The 19,531-nt window shown below is 45.4% G+C and overlaps 1 protein-coding gene across 1 annotated transcript in view; it reads right to left on the bottom strand.

Annotated features, from left to right (window-relative positions):
- The window catches only part of CLMP (CXADR like membrane protein), a 43,125-nt gene that overhangs the window by 6,915 nt on the left and 16,679 nt on the right, over positions 1 to 19,531 (bottom strand). Inside the window, exons 2-5 of the mRNA XM_064634528.1 lie at positions 2,778 to 2,935; positions 1,924 to 2,125; positions 1,027 to 1,191; positions 49 to 171 (exon numbers count right to left, since the gene is read on the bottom strand). Of these exons, the coding sequence (XP_064490598.1) occupies positions 49 to 171; positions 1,027 to 1,191; positions 1,924 to 2,125; positions 2,778 to 2,935 (648 nt within the window). The remainder of the gene's footprint in view (positions 1 to 48; positions 172 to 1,026; positions 1,192 to 1,923; positions 2,126 to 2,777; positions 2,936 to 19,531) is intronic.

Genomic DNA, 19,531 nt, shown 5'->3' with positions numbered 1-19,531 from the left:
AAGGTGTGTGAACCACGTGTGTGAAGCCCAGTTTACAGCAGTACTTACGCTGCACTGTCACCTGCACAGCACAGCTCTCCTGCCCAGCCTCGTTGGTGGCCACACACTGGTACAACCCCGTGCTCATCTGGGTGAGGTTCTTCAGCAGGACTTGCCCAGGATTAGAAATGTCTGAAATGGGAGAAAACACCACTGGGATTAATCAACCAGGCTAAAAAAACTTTAACCGAGGGTAGGACGCAGCAGCGTCCACAAATTGAACTTGTGGATCAAATCAGTGCCAGGGCAATCAAAGGGTCAATAAAGCATTGAGCAAACTCCTCCTGCTCGTGCTCAGGGTGGAGCACCCCACAAGGTCCGGCTGCAGCAGTGAGAGGAGCTGTGGGATCATCCCTGTCACTGCCACTGAGTGATCCTGTTTTTAGAGCAGGCAGGTGACTGTCCATGGGCACGGCCATGTGGGAGTTATCCAGCTCTGAGCACTCCCAGAGCTCTGGGAACTGCCCCAACTCACTGCCCCTGGAATTGAGGAACAAGGCTGGGGAAGGGACTCAAGCACAAGTGCTGTGAGGAGAGGCTGAGGGAGCTGGGGCTGTTCAGCCTGGAGAAGAGGAGGCTCAGGGGAGACCTCCTCACTCTCTGCAACTCCCTGACAGGACGATGTAGCAGGTGGAGGTTGGTCTCTTCTCCCAGGCAACCATCAGCAAGACAAGAGGGCTGGGTCTTCAGCTGTGCCAGGGGAGGTTTAGGTTGGAGATTAGAAAGAATTTCTTTCCAGAGAGGGTGCTCAGCCATTGGAATGGGCTGCCCAGGGAAGTGGGGGATTCTCCATCCCCGGTAGTTTTTAAGATAAGACTGGATATGGCATCAGTGCCATGGGCTGGGAAGCACAGCGGGGTTGGATTAAGGGTTGGACTTGATGATCTGGGAGGTCCCTTCCAACCCAGCTGATCCTATGATTCTATGAACTGCCCCTCTGGAATTGAGGAACTGTCCCTCTGGAATGGAGGCAATGCCCACACTTACTGACTCTGGAGTTGGGTGGGAGGTGCTCAGCTCTGTCCTCCTCGTCGATGCGCTGCCAGCGGTAGGAGATGGGCACGGTGCCAGAGGCAGAGCGGCACTGCAGGGACAGCTCCTTCCCTTCCAGCATCTCCCCCTCCAGCCAGCACTTGGGCTTGGAAGGTTTCTCTAGGAGGAGCAGAAGACAGGTCATGCAAACACAGCAAACCCTTTCTTTGGCAAGGTACAGTCATTGAAGCAGCTTCCAAGAGCTGCTTTCCCTGGAACGTGTTCAGGAATCACACCAGTGATGGATTTTAGGGGACTTGAGCTGCAATTGTGTGCAACTTCTCAGTGTGTCTATGATACTCTGTGGAGCTGTACCACCACATCCCTCTTCTGGGCACTATTTAGAGAACATCCTTTCCCTCCCCCTACTTCCCCATTTCTTCCTTCTCCCCACAGCATCTGTCAGGACACAGCACTTCTTCCACGGGATCACGGTGTACATGGAAAAGCCAACCTATGAACTGAACTCAGGGAAAGGAAATACTAATTATGGCAGCCTATTTGTCACCTCCACTGACTTGGGACCAGGCTGGGGTCCTGGGACATGAACTCACAGCACACAGCAGGAGATCTGGACAGGGTGATCAGCCCAGTTTGGGTGATGAGATCATCGGGATAATTTAAAGAACAGTTCATATGTTGTTGTGGATAATCACTTACCTCAAACCCACTCTTTAGGCTCTTCCTGTGGCCTGTCCTTTGCCAAAAAAACACAAAGGCAGATATGGAGTTGGACAAGGAAACCTGACTGTGAGATGTCTCTGTGCATTTATACCCTGCTGAAATAAATCTCTCTCCAGGAAGCGAGTCTGGAATTATTTTATTTTTTTTTTAGCAATAAAGTGTCCTTACCTACCACCTTGAGGGTGATTCGAGACCATTCATACCGCCCAGCATTTTTCACCTTGCAGATGTACTTCCCTGCATCGCTGGACTGCAGGGAGATGATCTGTAAGGAGGCATCCCCAGCCAGGAAGTTGGATGTGAAGGAAACACGACCTTTCTGCTCCTCATTCAGGTCGTCATAGACACGGCCCCCGGAGTAGGTGATCACCTGAGGGGCACAGACAGGCACTGACAGCCAGCTGGGATTGTACTTTCACACAGAACAACAAATAAAGCCTTTCCAGGAACTCCAGCCCAAGGTTCTGCCTGGTTAAGTGACTTGCCAAGGGTCACACAGGAAGCCTGTGGCAGGGTGGAAAATTAAACCTGGATTTCTAGTCTGAGAATGGCACATAAAGTGTATTTATGCTAGAGATTGGAGCATTTATACAACTGTCAAAATAGACATCAGCTCATGTCACAATATATCCAAGCAGTCTGTAGGCTTGGCTGAGCTAATTTAAGTTACTGCAGACCTCATTTTTATAAGTACTGAACTCCTGTATGTTTTTCCTGAAACCAAGGATTCAAAAACTGGGCCTGCAAAACCCAAGGTCGTTTTGGAAAAAACCTGAAGGGCAGTTCTGAACTTGAAATATTATCAGTCACCCTGGGATAAAGGAAACGTGATTGTAACAGAACCTGCTCCAACACAGCACGTGTGGCTATCAAATAACCTTTATGTGTGATAAATCTCTCTAAATCAGCCGTGTTTTCTAAAGGTCAGCAGAGTAACTTGCAGGGATCATCACAGGAGTTTTGTTAAATCAGTGGCTGGTGGTGTCAAGGCAGAAAGAAGAGGGTTTTCTCAGCCAACCTACCGCTTTCTGCACGGTTTCCGAGATGTGCAGCAGCCACTCGATGTCCAGGCTGCCCTGCTCCAGGAGGCCCAGGCTGTGGTGACAGGGCAGGGTCACGTTTTCCTCAGCCACCCTCTTAAACTCAGTCTGAGCCTTGCACATCCAAACAGAACAGGAAGCTGGAAAACAGATGCCAGTGGTCACAGTTCAGGGGGCATCTCTGCCCTGGGGGGTCTCACCAGCCAGGTCTCGGCTGGATTCCTTCTCCTTTGCTTCCCAGCATCAACGAAAACCCACCAGCTTGGCTTCCTGGGCAGATTGCAGCTGATGAAAGGGGACATTTCTACAAACACAGGCATTTTCACACCCATATTGGAGCAGGGAGAGCAGATGGCTTCACACTGCAGAGCTGTCAATACTGAACTCACACCCACCCCCTCTGTGCACTCCAGATAAACCCCTCAGTTCTGCCTTCACCTCTTATCACCTTAATTTATAAGCAGTAATTCCACCCAGATATCCTTCAGAGCCCATCACTTTATCCCTGTGTCACTCTGACAAGGCTTGGAGTCTCTTCCCTGATGATGCTCTTTTATTTCAGCACTGGAAATAAAAGACTGGCCTGGAAGGAAGAGGGTTAAACTTAAGAAAAGCGTGGTACAAGTAGGACAGGGAAGTGTCTTTGAACAGCAACGTCAGGAAAAAATATAAATTGCCAAAAAGCGTTTGTCAGGATTTTAAACAGAAAGAAAAATGGGAGGAAAGTGCCAAGTGGACCCACTAGAGGGAAGCAGAGCCCTTGAAATGTCAGCCAAAAAACCCAAAACGTGTGTTAACGCCCTAAAACCCGGCCCAGGAGATGATACACCGCAGAAAAATAGGATGTTCGGCCAGCACTGCGTTAGGCACTGTCTGTTCGAGTTTTGACACTGCATCCACACTAAAACTGAATAAAAATCAGGGATCAATGCTTGGATTTGCCCATCTCCAACTTCTGAATGTGGACACGCCATGGTAAGTTCAAACTCAGTTAAAAACTGACCCAAAAGATCAGAGGTGTGGAAAATTACAGGCATTTGGGGGCAGGGATCCCCCAGGTCTGCCCTGGCACCAAATATTTTCCAACCAGGTTTCCACGGGGATTTCTAGGGCACAAATGCCATCTGCCTCCTGGGTATGAATCCTCAGAGGGCAGCTGGGTTGTTCTTCAGTTTTGTTGTTCAAGACAAAATCCTAAAAACATGGGTTTTTTCCCTGCGAAAAGAGAGATTAAATATTTTGCTTCTTGGGCCAAATATTGTGAAACTGGGAGAGTTCACAGCCCTGGGAAGTCACATTGTGACTGAACACACAGCCCACAGCAGGAGCATAAGCTGTTCCAGTTACACAGGCTGAATTTGTTCCTATACTTGTATTTAAAGAGTGGATCCTCAACCTTCCCTTTACCTTGAAGTGAAAGACAGAGAGAAAAATTACATCCAAGACGACACTTGTTCAGCTCTGCTCCTTCAGGAGCAATTTGGAAAAATTCCTTTTGGAAATTAGAAAACGTAGAATTTGGCTTTTAGAAAATTCCTTTTACTCTCAGACCTGCCTCTGAGTTGTTACCATGAGCATCCTCCAGCTCCTAGTTTATGCTTCCCAAACACTTTATAAAAAGGTTTCGTCTGCTACACTCATGCACCTTTATAGAACACCCAGAATTACAAGACAGGTGGAGCCTTGCAAAGGATTAATCCCTCCTCCCCTGCATTGATCCCGGCATGAATTAATGACAGTGAAAGCTCCTTTTCAGCCACATTAGCTGCTTTCTTTAAAGGGAAGAGTAATCCAGTTTATCACTGGATTCGCCGCTCTCAAAGCTCCATCTGCCAAATACAATTACAGTCGTGCCCAGGACGAGCCCTGCTCTCCCCTCAGCTCCCATTGCTGCGGGCTGCCCTCATTAACGCCCTCATTAACGCCGGCCCTCGTTAGATGGTGATCAATAACCTTCATTTAACCACCACAACAGGGACCGTTCGCATCCCATTTGCGGCGTTGTCAAAGCCCGGTGCCAGCGGAGCGCTGCGGGTTTGGGCACACTGCGGTTTAAAACGTGACTTTACATTAAAAGTCTCGGTGAGCATTAAAAGTCGCCGCTTGAGAGGGTGTAAGAAATATCATTTCCATTCCTTTCTAGCTTGGACACACCGGTTTTAGGGGAGCTCACAGTCTGGTACTGCTCCCAGCAAACATCCCTGAGGAAGGGCCTTCTACCTCAGAACTCGTCTTCTAAATGGGAGTAAGAGAAGAGAAATAATGACTACAAATTTCTAAAGCCTCCCTTTTTCTATTTTTCAAAGGTGCCTGCAATCAGAAATAGTTCAGAGCCGATTCACCCTTAAACCAATAACCAGATCCTCACACACTGTGCATACTTTTCTATAATATTATTTTCAAAAGTCTTATTACAAACCCCTTGACTTGTCTCTTTAATCCTTACTAGTGGTGTAACAATGCCTACAAGCTCCCAAAGAAGTTTAAGTTTTACTGGTGTTTTAAACAAGGCACTCACTTTATTTTCTTGCCAGGCAGCTGTAACTGTACAGAATTAAAAGGAAGCTCAGAACAGCTGCATAAAAGTACCCAGAGAGGTGCCAGTTACAGAAATTACTCGTGAAAAATCCAGAGAGAGCTCAACGTGAACAACCCTGATGTTTTCCATAGTTTGGGGAGGGTCTTGTGGTAACAAGCAGGGATGAAATGGAAATTTTAACTTTAGACACGTGCTGGAATTTCCCTTATATACCTCAAATAGAAAAAGCAGCTAGAAACATATGCAGGTCCCTTCTAGGTTATTGAAAGTGGTTTATTATTCAAAGAAGAAAAAATGCTGTCTGAAGTTATATTTGTGTAGATGAGACCGTGCAAGAACAGGTCGAAGAAATGGGATGCTTTTAACTAAACCTCCCTCCTCGCCAGTTTAAGTTTGATTTAAACGGCTGCCAGAGGAGGGTGTCTGCTTATGGACAGCCCCTTCCAGCAGCAGTGGCCGGGACACACATGGATTGCAGAGGAATTTGCCCCTGGGAGCCCCTTTCTGTGCTGGATGGTGCCCAAGCGGCTCCAAACCCTTTCTTTCCAAAGCTCCGCAGCCACGCGAGGGCAGAGCCCGCCCGGAGCCTGAAGGGCTGGATCTGGCTCGCGAGAGATGAGACAATGGATGATTTTCCCAGAAATCCGATCCAGGAGTAACGCCACATGTCTGCAGGCTCCGCTGTTCTTACCCAAAAAACCCTCTTCCCCTTCCTGTGGGCAGCTCTTTGTGCTGGGAGCAGCAATTTGGGAAGCGCTTCTTCCAGGGTTACTCAGGTTTTACTCAGCCCCTGTCCCACGACTTCAGAAAGAGGTGGGATTGTTTTTCCTGCTTGTTCCAACCGCAGCATTTGGGGAGCCTTAAAAAAAACACCAAGCCTTGGGTGCAGTGCCAGGCTTGGTGCCACAGCACAGGAGAGCATGTTCAGCATTCGGGGGGGAGACTTTGCCTTGTTTGACTGTTCCCTCTATTGTTCAGAGCACAATAACTCACCGACACCCTGCAGACAAGGACAAAGGCTGTCTCAGCCCTCACCGATGCTTAAATCTCCAAGGAACACAGAGCAACAAAGATTTTAAACAAGCCCAAAGGCACCGCAGGCAGCGCCCACCCGGGTTTGGCAGGGGGAGGACACACAAAAAGGGATTTCAGCCCTCTCAGCCCCTTCTGCCTCACATGCACGGCAGATTTTAGAGTAAAAATATATGTGGGCAACAGCCTGCGTCTCTCTCGTGGAAAGATGTCAGCCTTAAAGTATTTCCCAGAACTCATTTCAACATTTTGCAAGGACCACTGATTTCAAAACTGCGTTTTAAAGGAGTTTGAATTTCAGCAGAGTCAGCCCTTTGAAATGGATGTGGAGGGAAGGAGCCACGTCCTGTACAACACTGAGTAAATTGGGACTGTGGATTTGGCCTTATCACAGATTATCATCATCCAAAGTAGTGTTTGCATGCCTGAATCCATACCCTGCTCACACTTACTTTCCTGTACATGAGGCTCACTAGATTTTCATGCCCATCCAATAACAAGTACATGTCTATACACAAACACACATATATACCAACATCAAATATACATTAACAGACAAGCAGAATCAAAGTGGAAATGAATGTTTTGCTGACATTTTTATTTGTAGGCAAATTCGCATCCTAAAAGCTAAAGAGCTTCCAGATTTAAATCTTTCATTAAGTTCAGAAGGTTTGGATTAGGGAGCAATGCTAAAAATAGATTATGCTTTTTAAAAAGTAATAAGTAGTGCTGTATCACTTAAACTGCTGGAATCAGGAGGAGCAGCCTGGGGAAGAGTCAGAGAATCAAGATACAAGAAATGCATAATCATCCTTTGTAAACTTGGCCCAAACCATACCTACATTTAGGGTATGAATATCCAAAATGGGCCTTGAAAAGTTTCAGCTGCTCCAGCGAAGTTTATTCTTCAGCTACACTTACTATAATTTACCTTGGCTTTTTATCAAGGATGACATTTGCAGCAGGCTATTCCAAGACACTGATGTCCCAGGAGGAGTAGAAATAAAACCTGTAATTTTGCTGCAACTTAAGACGTCCTGTCCCAGCACCAGAGAGAGGGAAGAGACTCAGGAAGAGACTCAAATCTTCCCTGCACCAGCAAGGCCAGGAATTCCACTGGTATCCACACACACAGTTTATCCACTGTCTGAACAATTTCCACTCCACCTGAGATAGGTGCTCTGCCTGCTTTTGTTCATTAATATCAGAATGTTTCCTGGGTGAGAGTGTGACAGGAACAGTGAATAACCAGTGATGTCAAGGCTCATCACATCCCCTCTGAAACAAGAACAGTTGCCCTACAGACAAGTTCTCAAGTGCAACCAATAATTCCCTGCTCTGATTTATTTAGAGGCTTTCCTGGGATACTCTTAAAAGTCATTTCCACGTCTGTCATTGCACTGTCTGAAAATGGGATCCTTCTGAGAAGGAGCTTTTGGCCCTGTAGTCCTCTGGATAACACACTCTGAAAAGCCAGGACACCTCAGTGCATCCAACAGTCCCATGTCAGAGCTGGTCTCAGCTAGACCTTCAGGCTGAACTCATTTAAGGTACTCATTTAAGTACCTCATTTCAGTAAAAATAATCCAAATCAGCAAGGACTCCCTACTTAAAGTTTAAATTAGCCCAGGGAGAATAAATATCCACAGAACTACACCAGTGTGTTCCTCTGGGTGAACAATCCTGCACTTTTGCCTCGCTGTTCTTGTGCTAAAATCAAAGCATCTGAAAACAGAAGAGGTCTAAATCATGTCTACACAGAAATAACATCTTGTGGAATAAAAAACAAAAAGCCCAGGACAGTTGCAGCTCCGAACCACCCCTTCATTCCAGGAATTTAAGACATTTCACATCTGTTAGAGTTCAGTCCTGCTAGAGCCCTGTAGGAAATGATTTACTACCTTTCCTTAGGAAGAAGCAAAAGCCTCTTCCCCCTCTCCCCCACCCAGTGCTAACCAGCAAAAACCTGAGCGTTTTGCAATAAGCAAATTCAGAATTTTCCATGCCTGAGTAGGAGGCTGACAAGTACTTTTATGGCCAAAGAGTCCCATCCCGAGTGAAACTTCGAGAGCTGCTTCGTGACTTGGGAGCTAAATCAGCTCAGTGCTGAGGACACCCCGGACTGCTTTGCCAGTCAAGTATTTGAGGCTCAGTGGGCCTTAAAATTAAACTCTGTTGAGAAGCCAAGCATCTTCCCCCTCCCAGTGCTGTTCTGTAATGACAGACACGGGCACATCAGAGCTTTGATCTCCCCTGGGACTCTTCCCTCTTCCCCCAGTTTCTGCTGTGGAGAAAGGACAGTGACTATGTTGGTTTATTCCAGACTCAAGAAGGTCGACACCCCACTCATCCTCAGACCACACAGCCCTAATAGTTACCCTGACAGCATCTGGGGCCAAAATAAACATGGGATGGTGTCCTCCTACAGACAGACAGCTCTTCTGCATTCTTTGCACAAGTGGGGGCGGGCCAAGTCTCCTAAGGATAATTACCCGAGCCAAGGCTGTGCTCTGGGACATCTGCTTTGTGTATTCCTTGGCTGGCAGACACACAGAGGCCAAGGGTTGCCTTCTCCCGAGAGCCCCAGTGCTCCCAGTGCCCAAGCCCCGGCCCCAGTGCGTGCTGCCTGCAGCCGGCTCCCTTTTGATGGCAGGAATTTCCTTGGGAAGTGAAAGCATCCCAAATACCAAAAAAAAAGTGAGATAAGAGTCAGCTCCCCCCGGAACGGGCTGGCTGTGGTGGAACAGAGAGGTCAGCCCAGCCCCAGCCCAATCCACACAGCCCTGCAGGGGCTCTGTAAGTGGAACCACATGTGCTGGAGGAGCCTGTTCAGACAGAGAGAAAGGGGAAGAGTCCTGCATGTGGCAGAGTTTCCAAGTGGTGACGTGAAGCGTTTGGAATTGGAACTGCAGAGGAGTGAGGAAGGCCCGAGGAGAACAGAAAAAAACCACATTTCACAAAGCAAAGGCTCTGAATTTTAGAGGTTTGCAACAACTAAGCAGCAGTGCAGGAGGGGGCTGGAGCTTGGCTGGTGATACACAGGTCCTGTGAACAGAAAATCACGAGCAGTCACCCACCAATCCTTCTCTGGGCATCCTTGGAGGACCCAGGGAAGTGACTTGAGGAATGATTGGTACCAGCATAGTGTCAGTGCACAAAATATGTGTCTAAATGTACTACAAATGTCTACATGAGATGGTCCAGTCAGGGCAAGTCTGGGTCTCACAAATGCCCCCAGCAGCAAGGATGCAAATTCCCCAAGGACAATCCACTAAGGAACCCCTGAATTTAAGAGAGGTGAAAGTGGTCCTGCAGCACCCAGAAACCACATGCAACTAAGGATCTTACCTATACATTCATACACTCAAGAGGTAAAATTCTATCCCTGAAAGTGCCAACAGAAAGTTTGCCTTCAGCACCAACCCACACAACTGAATCCAAAGTCGAGGGAGACTTGGGAATATTGGGAAAAAAGCCCATTGAAGCATTCCATGAGCTGAGGGCCTTCCCATGCAGCTCTGGGGGTGCTGTGGCTTTCCTTTTTTTCCTCGTTGCACTTCAAAAACCAAGTGCATGTAGGAGATTGTGGGTTTACATCCCCGGAGACCCAAGAACAGAAAACAAGGCACCAGAACTGCATCTCCCAATTTAATGGTTCAGGGAGTGCTTGTGCAGGGGAACGTGTGAAATCCCTTTGCCTTTAGTCCAGGCAGTTTTATCAGTGAAATGGTCCAGGTGTCTCCTGTTTACAGCAACACAGCTCAGCCAAGCCTTTCAGAAATGCAGCTGCTGATTTCAAGCTGTGAGGACTAGATGTGTGCAGAGACCTTGTCAGTGCAGATCTCAGGTTCCTTGAGGGATGAAGCACCTCTGGCTGCCTGATATTCCCTTTCTCTTCAAGCCTGTGAGATAAGATTAATACAGTACTTCATGCACCTTAAAGCTTTGTATTGAGGGAAGCAAGAAAACTGCACATTCCACCCCTGAACATCAGGAATTTCACTCCTTTTGCCTGGTTTCAAACCAGGCTTGAAAGTGTGAGGAGGAATGTGGTTTCAATAATAATTTCTAGGATGTCTTTTGTCTGAGAAATGAGGCCTCTGTCTCCCAGGGAGCCTATTGTTGCTGTCAGTTCAGGGACACACAAATGAAGGCACACAGAAATGAAGTTATCTGCCCAAGGCAGACACCAAGCAGAATCCAGAATACAAACCAAAAGAGACAGCAACAAAACTGTTTTCAAAATAGTTTTTGTCCATCAGATCTCTCCTCACCCATTTTGAAATCCAAGGAGTGGGTTGCATCAGCTGAGGTAACTCCAAAAATTGGGGAGAGAAGAAGAGACTTGAGAGACTGATAGAGATTGCCAATAAAACCAGTTGTACTGAGGATTCCCTCTTTTTTTTTATATCCCTTAGCCCAGTGTAAGATGTTAACCAGAAAGCACTGAATTGATTGTGCTTTTCTGCTACTTTTTGTCGTGGAAATCCAGCTTTTTTTAAACTTGCCAAAAAAAGGTGTCAGGAAACCCAGGGTATTCACAGGTGAGCTTCATCCCTTCCTGCAGCTTCCTCTCAGATCTCATTTCCAACTAAGTTTGATGTAGTTTTAAGGTACAACCTCCAGTCCCTGCTCAGCACATCCCTGTTACCTCCCTGAGATGTTCAGTTGTGGGCTCCTAATTGCACATAACAGGGGCTGACATCTCACTTATCCACGACAAGCCCCACTAATATGATCCAAAATGAATGCCTAATGTATTAGCACTCTGTCACTTTTCATATCCACTCAGCCTCAAAGCCTGGGCCACAGCCTGCCCTGAGGCAGGAGATGAACAGCAGCAGCTCCTCCCCATCACCCCCAGAAGTCTTGTGAATGAGACATTCAACTTAAACACTTCAGAGCTGAACCTGAGCTTCAGTCCCTGAGCTCTGAGCACAGGACCAGGAACAGCAGCAGCTCAGAACTCCAGGAGAGTTGTGCTCACAGGCCCTGGCAATGCAGCTCTTTATTTCTCACCACTGCTGGTGTGGTTTGCATCAATGACTTCTTATTTACTGACTCCAGAGGTAAGAAAACTAAAGAGACACCTTCTCTTAATCCTCATCTTTCACTGGCTTCACTGTGAACGAGATGGAACTAAAAAAGGGGGATCAAGTTCTCAATGATGTTGTCACCGTGGTTCAGTTCCCTCCCTGTGTCTCCCCCAGAGTTTGGCACATCCCTGTACCAGCTGCAAGCAGACTCTGAGGACATTTGCATCTTTTCCCTCACTTTTTCCACAGTTACCGGGACTTCTGGCATCTGGACACGACACCGAGGTCTCAGACGAGTGGAGGCGGAGCCCTAAATCCCACTTTCTGAATCAGAGCTGCAAATGGAGCAACTGGGATTTGCTGAGGAATGTAAATCCCTCTGCAAACGCTGGAAGAGACACCCAACTGCACTTTAGGAAGCAATTCCCTGAAGCTCTCCACGCTGTGTGTGAGCTCAGGCTGTGCTGAGCAGCCTGACCGTGCACTGGGAGAGGCCCCGTGCTCCAAACGATCCCCAGCCTCTTCCCAGTAATATTTACAAGCCAAGGAAAAGCCTGGATGCTGCACTCCTGAGAACTTGCACTGACTTCAGAGAGACAAGCCCAATTTGGGAAGCATTCTGCCTTTGCAGGGAAAGCTTTCCAGAGGGGAGCACAGCAGCTATTTAAGCTGACAACACTGCACAGCTGCTGCAAGGGATCCTGAAATCCAGGAAAACACTCCGAAGTCTGACATGGGAAACAGGGAAATGTTCTTTAATACAGAGTCTAACAGATCCCTGCATGTATATATATATGTATAGAACACCTCAGGTGTTCTCCTGCACTGCCACAAGGCAGGGAACAGTGGGAGGAGGATCCTGCTCCCCCCAGGACTGCAGGGGGGGAGCTCAGGGCCAAATTCCAGCTCCTGGATCCCTTCCACTTGCCAACAGCCTACAAACCTAAAAAGGACATGACTATAACAATAAACTTGTTTAACTGCAGCAGTGCTGCAGCCTAAGAAACAGCATAAGAAAAATTTAAAAATATTAATTTTTTTCTGCTTCTGTGAAAGCTTTGGAACATTTACAATATCTGGAAAAACGTGTTCATTGGTTTTTCAATGGATTTAATTATAAACTTTTGTTTCTTTTTCGATGTCAGTGTAGATTTATCAACCCCCTGATCTTTAAAAGTTCAAAGCATGAATTAAGTTACCATGTAGGATGCTTGGAGAAGGCAGAAGGACTAAACGAGAAAGCAGCTCCATTTCACTTCCAACAGAAACATGTTCAAAATAAGACTTTTCAAATCCAGTTTTAATGGGCTTTCAAACATGCAGGTGGAAAGACCAAAACAAAGCTTCAGAATTCCTTGAGTTAAAGAAATATTATATTTATTCATATTATATATATTTTTATATGATATAATTTTATATATAAAATAATAAATAAATATTTATTTTTATAATGTATACTTATATATAATGTATTTTATATATAAAATTAATAAATTTTATATTTATTTATATATAATATATTAATATATAATATATATTTTATATAGAAGAAATGTTATATTTATTTTTATATGATATATTTTATATTATATATTTTAATATATAGAATAAATATTATATTTGTTTATACATAATATATTAATATATAATATATATTTTATATATAATAAATGTTATATTTATTTATAGATAATATATTTTATATATTATAGTTTAATATATAAAATAAATATTTTATTTATTTATACATAATATATTAATATATAATATATGTTTTATATATAATAAATGTGATATTTATTTATAGATAATATATTTTATATAATATATTTTATATATAAAATAAATAAATATTATATTTATTTATAGATAATATATTTTATATATTATAGTTTAATATATAAAATAAATATTTTATTTATTTATACATAATATATTAATATATAATATATATTTTATATATAATAAATGTGATATTTATTTATAGATAATATATTTTATATATATTTTAATATATAAAATAAATATTATATTTATTTATATATAATATATATTTTATATATTTATATATAATAAATAAATAAATATACTTATTATTGAGTTAAATAAATAAATATAACCTGCAAACTGTTGGGGGGACAGAGGGATGCTATTCCAGGGTCAGACAGCTCCGAATCTTTCAAAGCTGACCCACACAAAGGAGTGTCCAATGGTCATATCCCAGTGCCTCTGCAGTGGGAATGAGGTTGGGAGGGAAGCAGATGTTCCCGTGCCCACCCTGGGCTGCACTGCCAGCAGCTGAACTGCATGTTACATCTATTTTGCATGTTTGCAAATACCAAGGGTTCTGCAGAGCAACCAGGATCTGTCAGAGCCCAGGGCCATTGCTGGGGGGGACCCCGAGTGAGAAGATGCAGCAGCACTGCTGCCAAATATTCCTGTGCCCTTTGCTGGATCCTGCCAAATATTCCTGTGCCCTTTGCTGGAAAGAGCAGCCCAGCTCCTGGCACACAGCCCTCCCTGGGGAGAGGGATGCTCCGAGGGAGGTGCACAGGCAGAGCCCTCTGGGAGAGAGAGGTTGGGGATCAGCCTTCTGAAGGCAAAAAAAGCCCTGTCTGAGAGCCACAGAGCCCTGGTGAGCAAGCAGAGGGTTTCCAAGTGCTGAAATGAAGAGGGGCTTGGAGGGTAAAAATGGGATTCGGGCAATGGCTGAACCAATCTGCTAATTGGATGTGAAAAGGTCAGGCATCCGATCGGGAAACACGCTGCAAAGGTCAGGGGGAGCAGAGGGAAGAGGCCTGGGAGGAATGGAGCACACATGGCCCAGCTCCACTGCTGGGGCTCCATCTCCACCCTCCTTCTCAGCTCTCCTCAGAGCTCTGGCCAGCCTGAAAGCATCACTGAACTTCTCCACCCTCCTTCTCAGCTCTCCTCAGAGCTCTGGCCAGCCTGAAAGCATCACTGAACTTCTCCACCCTCCTTCTCAGCTCTCCTCAGAGCTCTGGCCAGCCTGAAAGCATCACTGAACTTCTCCACCCTCCTTCTCAGCTCTCCTCAGAGCTCTGGCCAGCCTGAAAGCATCACTGAACTTCTCCACCCTCCTTCTCAGCTCTCCTCAGAGCTCTGGCCAGCCTGAAAGCATCACTGAACTTCTCCACCCTCCTTCTCAGCTCTCCTCAGAGCTCTGGCCAGCCTGAAAGCATCACTGAACTTCTCCACCCTCCTTCTCAGCTCTCCTCAGAGCTCTGGCCAGCCTGAAAGCATCACTGAACCTCTCCCGTGTCCTTATTCAGGCTCAGGGTCCCCACCACAAGTTGGGCAATGGATTTCCTCAGCATCAAGAAGTGGTTTTATCAGCAGCCCTGACTTAGCATAAAGCTGATGTTGAATAAATATTGGAAACTGCAGAGAAAAGGTGGAAGGACAACAAAAAATAAGAATAGTGTAGTAAATTATAGTTTATCTTGGGAAAAAGTATTTTAGATTCTGCTGTGATCATAATATAATCTATCAGAGCCACTGCTGTTGAGGACAATAAAATGCCTGTGGTACCTGCCATAAACTCCTGATATCTCAGTTTTACCTGAAGTGCTTTAGAACCACAGAATAGAGGAGGTCAGAAGGAACCTCCCAGGAAAATCCAGTCCAGTTCCCTGCTCCAAGCAGAACTCAGTCCCTTCATCATCCTTATGGCCCTTAGCTGGACTCATCCCAGGACATTTATCTCCCTGGGGACCCCAAGGAGGGCACAGCAGTTCCTGGGAGGACAGCTCAAGGTAGAAGAGGACCTCCAGCCCTGCTGCACACGGCAGGTTTCCTGGACAAGCTGCAGCTTCTCTGCTCCTCACTCCTGTCCTTTCCAATTTGTGTAAGCAAACCTGCCTGCCTGGGGGATGCATGTGTAAAGCTTACAGAGGGAACAAGGAAATGATGAAGGAGTCAGAGCCAGACTTCTCAGAGGTGCAAAGCTGGATGAGAGACAAGTCCTAAAAAGGGTTATTGTGGTTATTATTCGTTATGGAAACGGTCAATCCCACTCAGCATATTCCAGGATTGGGGCTCATAGCTTATGGAACCAGCATCCTTGGAACTATTCCAAACTCAGCTCCTGAGCAGCCTGATATAACCTGACCCTGCTTTGAGCCCTCCAGAAATCCCTTTTCATTTCTATCCTTCTCTGAGTTTTCCAGCAGGTCAAACAGACCCTGACCAGGCTCCCCAGGGCAGTGGTCACAGCACCAAACCTGCCAGAGCTCAAGGAGTGTTTGGACAACACCCTGAGGCACAGGATGGGATTTTTGGGGTGTTCTCTGCAGGGCCACGAGTTGAACTTTATCCTGATGAGTCCCATCCAACTCAGGATATTCTGTGATTCTGTGACTCCAAGTCCCACTCTCTAAACTCCAGCCATCTGTCAGCCACATCCACCCCTCCCAGCTCCCCCAGCATGGGTGGTCTGTGGGGAGAATTCCTAATTTATTGGATGAATTCAGCCTCTTTTCCTGCTGACAGTATCTCTGAGAAGGTCACAGCTGTCTCCAGTTTCACTCCAGTACCAGCTTTTCTCCATCTCCAAAACTAAACAAGGACAATAAAACAAGAAAACTAAACATCAGCTACACATCACCTGATGTTGTTTCTTGGTTGTCTGAGTTTGCAAGTAAAAACATAACTACTGAACATTTGGGGTTTCCCAAGATTTGTTTGGGCAACACTGGAATTTCACAGTAGCAGAAAAACATCTAAATAATCAACTGACCACCGAAAGTAGCACAGAAAGAGACAAAGCAAATGTGCAAATATTCATATTTTACCTTAGCAGAGTACTTGACATTATCCAACAAGTCTCTAATTTGGGAGGTGGGGCAAGAATTGGGGAGCTCAAACACTCCAGTTTGCTTCCTTTGGCTCCACTCCCTATTGTGATCCTGGAAATGAACATCACCCCAGGTTTACAGGGTTTACCCTCTCTGCAAAAGCCACAAAATACACTTTCCTGCAAGGAATTTGAATTATCCCAATTTAATGTTCCAATGGGTTAATTTTCTCTTCAAAAATTCCCAGGGTTCTCCAGCCCAGAATTGCCACAAAAAGCCACCAAAAATCTTTGGCTACTCTCTGCAGCACTCGTGGGTTTTTGCTGGCTTGACTTCTCCAGGAAAAGCCATTTTCTGTAATAGGAGCTGACACAGCTTCTCCCCCCCTGCTTAAAAAAAGGCATTTTCAGTGAGAACAAAGACCTGATAAATCCACTGAGCACTCTGCTCTCTCTCTGCCTGCCCAAGCTGCTGTTCACCCTCATCCCCTTCACCCAGGGCATCCACAGCTGCAGGCCCTGAGCACCTCTGCAAATCCAGGAATTTGGGATACTCAAGCCTGTTATTTCTCAGGGACTTGGATATCAGAGAAACAGAAAAGTGCAAAGAAAATTAAACAGTGCATTCAATAAAGGGTCATTTATTTACTTATTTAAACCTTCCAGATTTCATCCACTGGCACTTAATTAACTTTTTTTTTCTTCCATAAGCAAAGACATCTTTAACATGACCCTATGCACGGTGCACAATGAACCAGACAAAAAATTCCAGCTTCCCTCTGCTAAAATCTCCATGTTCTCCTCACAGCCCTTTGCTGAAGCTCCCAATTAACACTGTTTTCAGTTTGCAAAGGAAAAAGAAAACAGGTTTGAAAGCACAACCTGCCCATGGATAACTAGGGATAAAACCAGGCTGACCAAGTTGGGAATCAGATTTATAATTCTTAATTCCACCCAAATCAGAGGGAGCACAGGAAACCTCTCACCTGCAGAAGGCAGGAATTCTCAGTGCCCCTCACCATAAGTTTAGCCTCCAGCTAAACTGAAGGCACAGTCCTTTTGTTTCCTGAAAAAATTGAGTTTTGTGGAATGTCATGCGAGGGACCACTCAGTGCCAAGGGGAGACCATGGAAAAAAGGCCATATGCCCACACTGTGCTGACTTCCAGAGACTGGAACCCTCCAAAGACCGCAGAATAGAAAAAAAAATTATTAAAAAAAAATCAATTTATTCCTTGTTTCCAAATCGGACAGAAAGTGAAGCCAGCCCAGAGCTCAGGCTGTGAGGAGGTAACTGGCTTCTTGCCCGATACATTCATTTTTCTGAGGCCCCTCCAGCTCCACATGGCTAAAAAAGGAAGTTGGAAAACCGTTGTGCTGGAAGCAAGAAGTGCTGCATCTCTCCCTGTCTGCCTGGAGGGAGCAGCTCTAGGTGAGCTCTGGGCACCCAAAGGAAGAGCAAAGTGCTGGGATTTGGGATTTCACCCAAATCCTGCTTCACGAAGCAAACACAGAAATCAGGACCAGCCGTCCCTGACACTCTCCACACCCCTGGCTGCTGCTCCAGGGCTTGGCTGTAAAATACAGGTGTCAGGTTCTCCCACATCCCCCAAGCTCTGAGCAACTGCAGGCCCTGAGGAAAAACACTCCAGTTTCTTTTCCCCTCCATGTGCTGGTGCCACGTGAGAGCAGAACTGGCAGCTGACAGCATTTCCCCAACCTGGCACAGTGTTAAAAAACCTAAGTATTTTCCCATTATTACTAAAAATGGCAACAAAAAAATATCCCTTTTTACACTGCAAGGGCCAGGGTTTGGTTTGGTTGGGTTTTTTTCTTTTTTTCCAAGGTTTTTTCTGCCTGGAACTGCCCCAGCACAGGGAGCAAAGGTTCCACACCAACTCCACCAGCTCTGCCCCAACATCCCTTCCATCATCTCCTGGTGTTGATTAGGAGACCAACATGACCAGTTTTTGAATATCTGGTACTGTTTTACTGGGTGGAGAATAAACCAGCTATTTCACCCCGTTCTAAGTGGTGAATTCCAAGAAAAATTCCCCTTCTCCTTCCCAAAGCAGCCACCCCCTCCCTCCAGGATTTCTCCCCATGCAGGAGGTTTTGGGATCAGGCAGTTACAGGAGGTTTTGGGATCAGGCAGTTACAGGAGGTTTTGGGATCAGGCAGTTACAGGAGGTTTTGGGATCAGGCAGTTACAGGAGGTTTTGGGATCAGGCAGTTACAGGAGGTTTTGGGATCAGGCAGTTACATAAGTGCTGCAGGAAACTTGAGGGGGAGAATGAATGTCAAAGCCTGCTGGAACAGGGACCCGGGAGCCTTGTGGGTTCAGTCTCCAGCATCCATCAAACATGATTAATTTTAATGTCACAACATTTTAATGTCAATTACTTTTAATGTCACAGCTTCCTATTTACTGGTGCAGCCGTGTTCTCGAGCCTGATGAGGAGATTCCCCCCAAAAGAACTTTTAAGATCAAATAAATAAACAATTCAGAATAACTGTAGCAAACAAGCACCAGCCCAGTGCCTCCCTGCTTTTGGAAGGCTCTTGGTGAGGGGGAATTTATTCCAAAGGCCAAGGATTGAGAAATAGAGCATCTGAGGTTTTCATGTTTAGGGCCAAATTACTGCTTAGAAAAATTCTCTTCTGCTCCTTTTTTTTCTAACTACACAATTTTGCTAATTGTGGCTTGATATTATTCACACAAGGATATATTTTGTTTAGATGCTGCATGGAGAACAACAAAGACAGCGTGATCTTAAAATCTATGTACAAAAAGAGACCACAGCAAGTTGAGACTGATGAAGAAACTCGTAGAAGAGGATTTGAGACTTAAAATCCAGGGGAAAAAACCAGACAGCCAAAGGTTTTTTGCAAAGCAACAGGGATGTTTCCAAGCCATTCAAGTGCTGCCTGTTTAAAAGCCTTTACTTTGAGTCAAATTCCTCTGGTTTTATATTTTTATGAATTTTTGTTTGTTAAGTGTTATTTTAAATAGCTGGAGAGGTTGACAAAGCCTCAAACCCCACGAGAAAGAACAAAAGCAGCCTTGTGGGTAACTTTAGAACAAATTATAAGACTGAGGATAAGTCAGGCCTCTATTCTAATGTGAAACTTAGATGGACAACAAAAGATATTTGAGCAGACAAGCTAACTAAAGAAAACAAACAGGAAATTAAGTCAGACACCTGCATGGTCTTTTTTAGTCTAAGAACTGACTTGTTCCACTCACAGAAATATTTTTGAGTGCCCAACTGCTGCAGGTTTGCCTCAGAACACAGGTTTTAAGCCCATAACAA

Source organism: Pseudopipra pipra, chromosome 23 (genome assembly GCF_036250125.1).
Source record: "Pseudopipra pipra isolate bDixPip1 chromosome 23, bDixPip1.hap1, whole genome shotgun sequence".
Lineage (NCBI taxonomy): Eukaryota > Metazoa > Chordata > Aves > Passeriformes > Pipridae > Pseudopipra > Pseudopipra pipra.
Note: the sequence above shows the minus strand (reverse complement) of the source record. Positions and strands in the feature narration are given on the sequence as shown.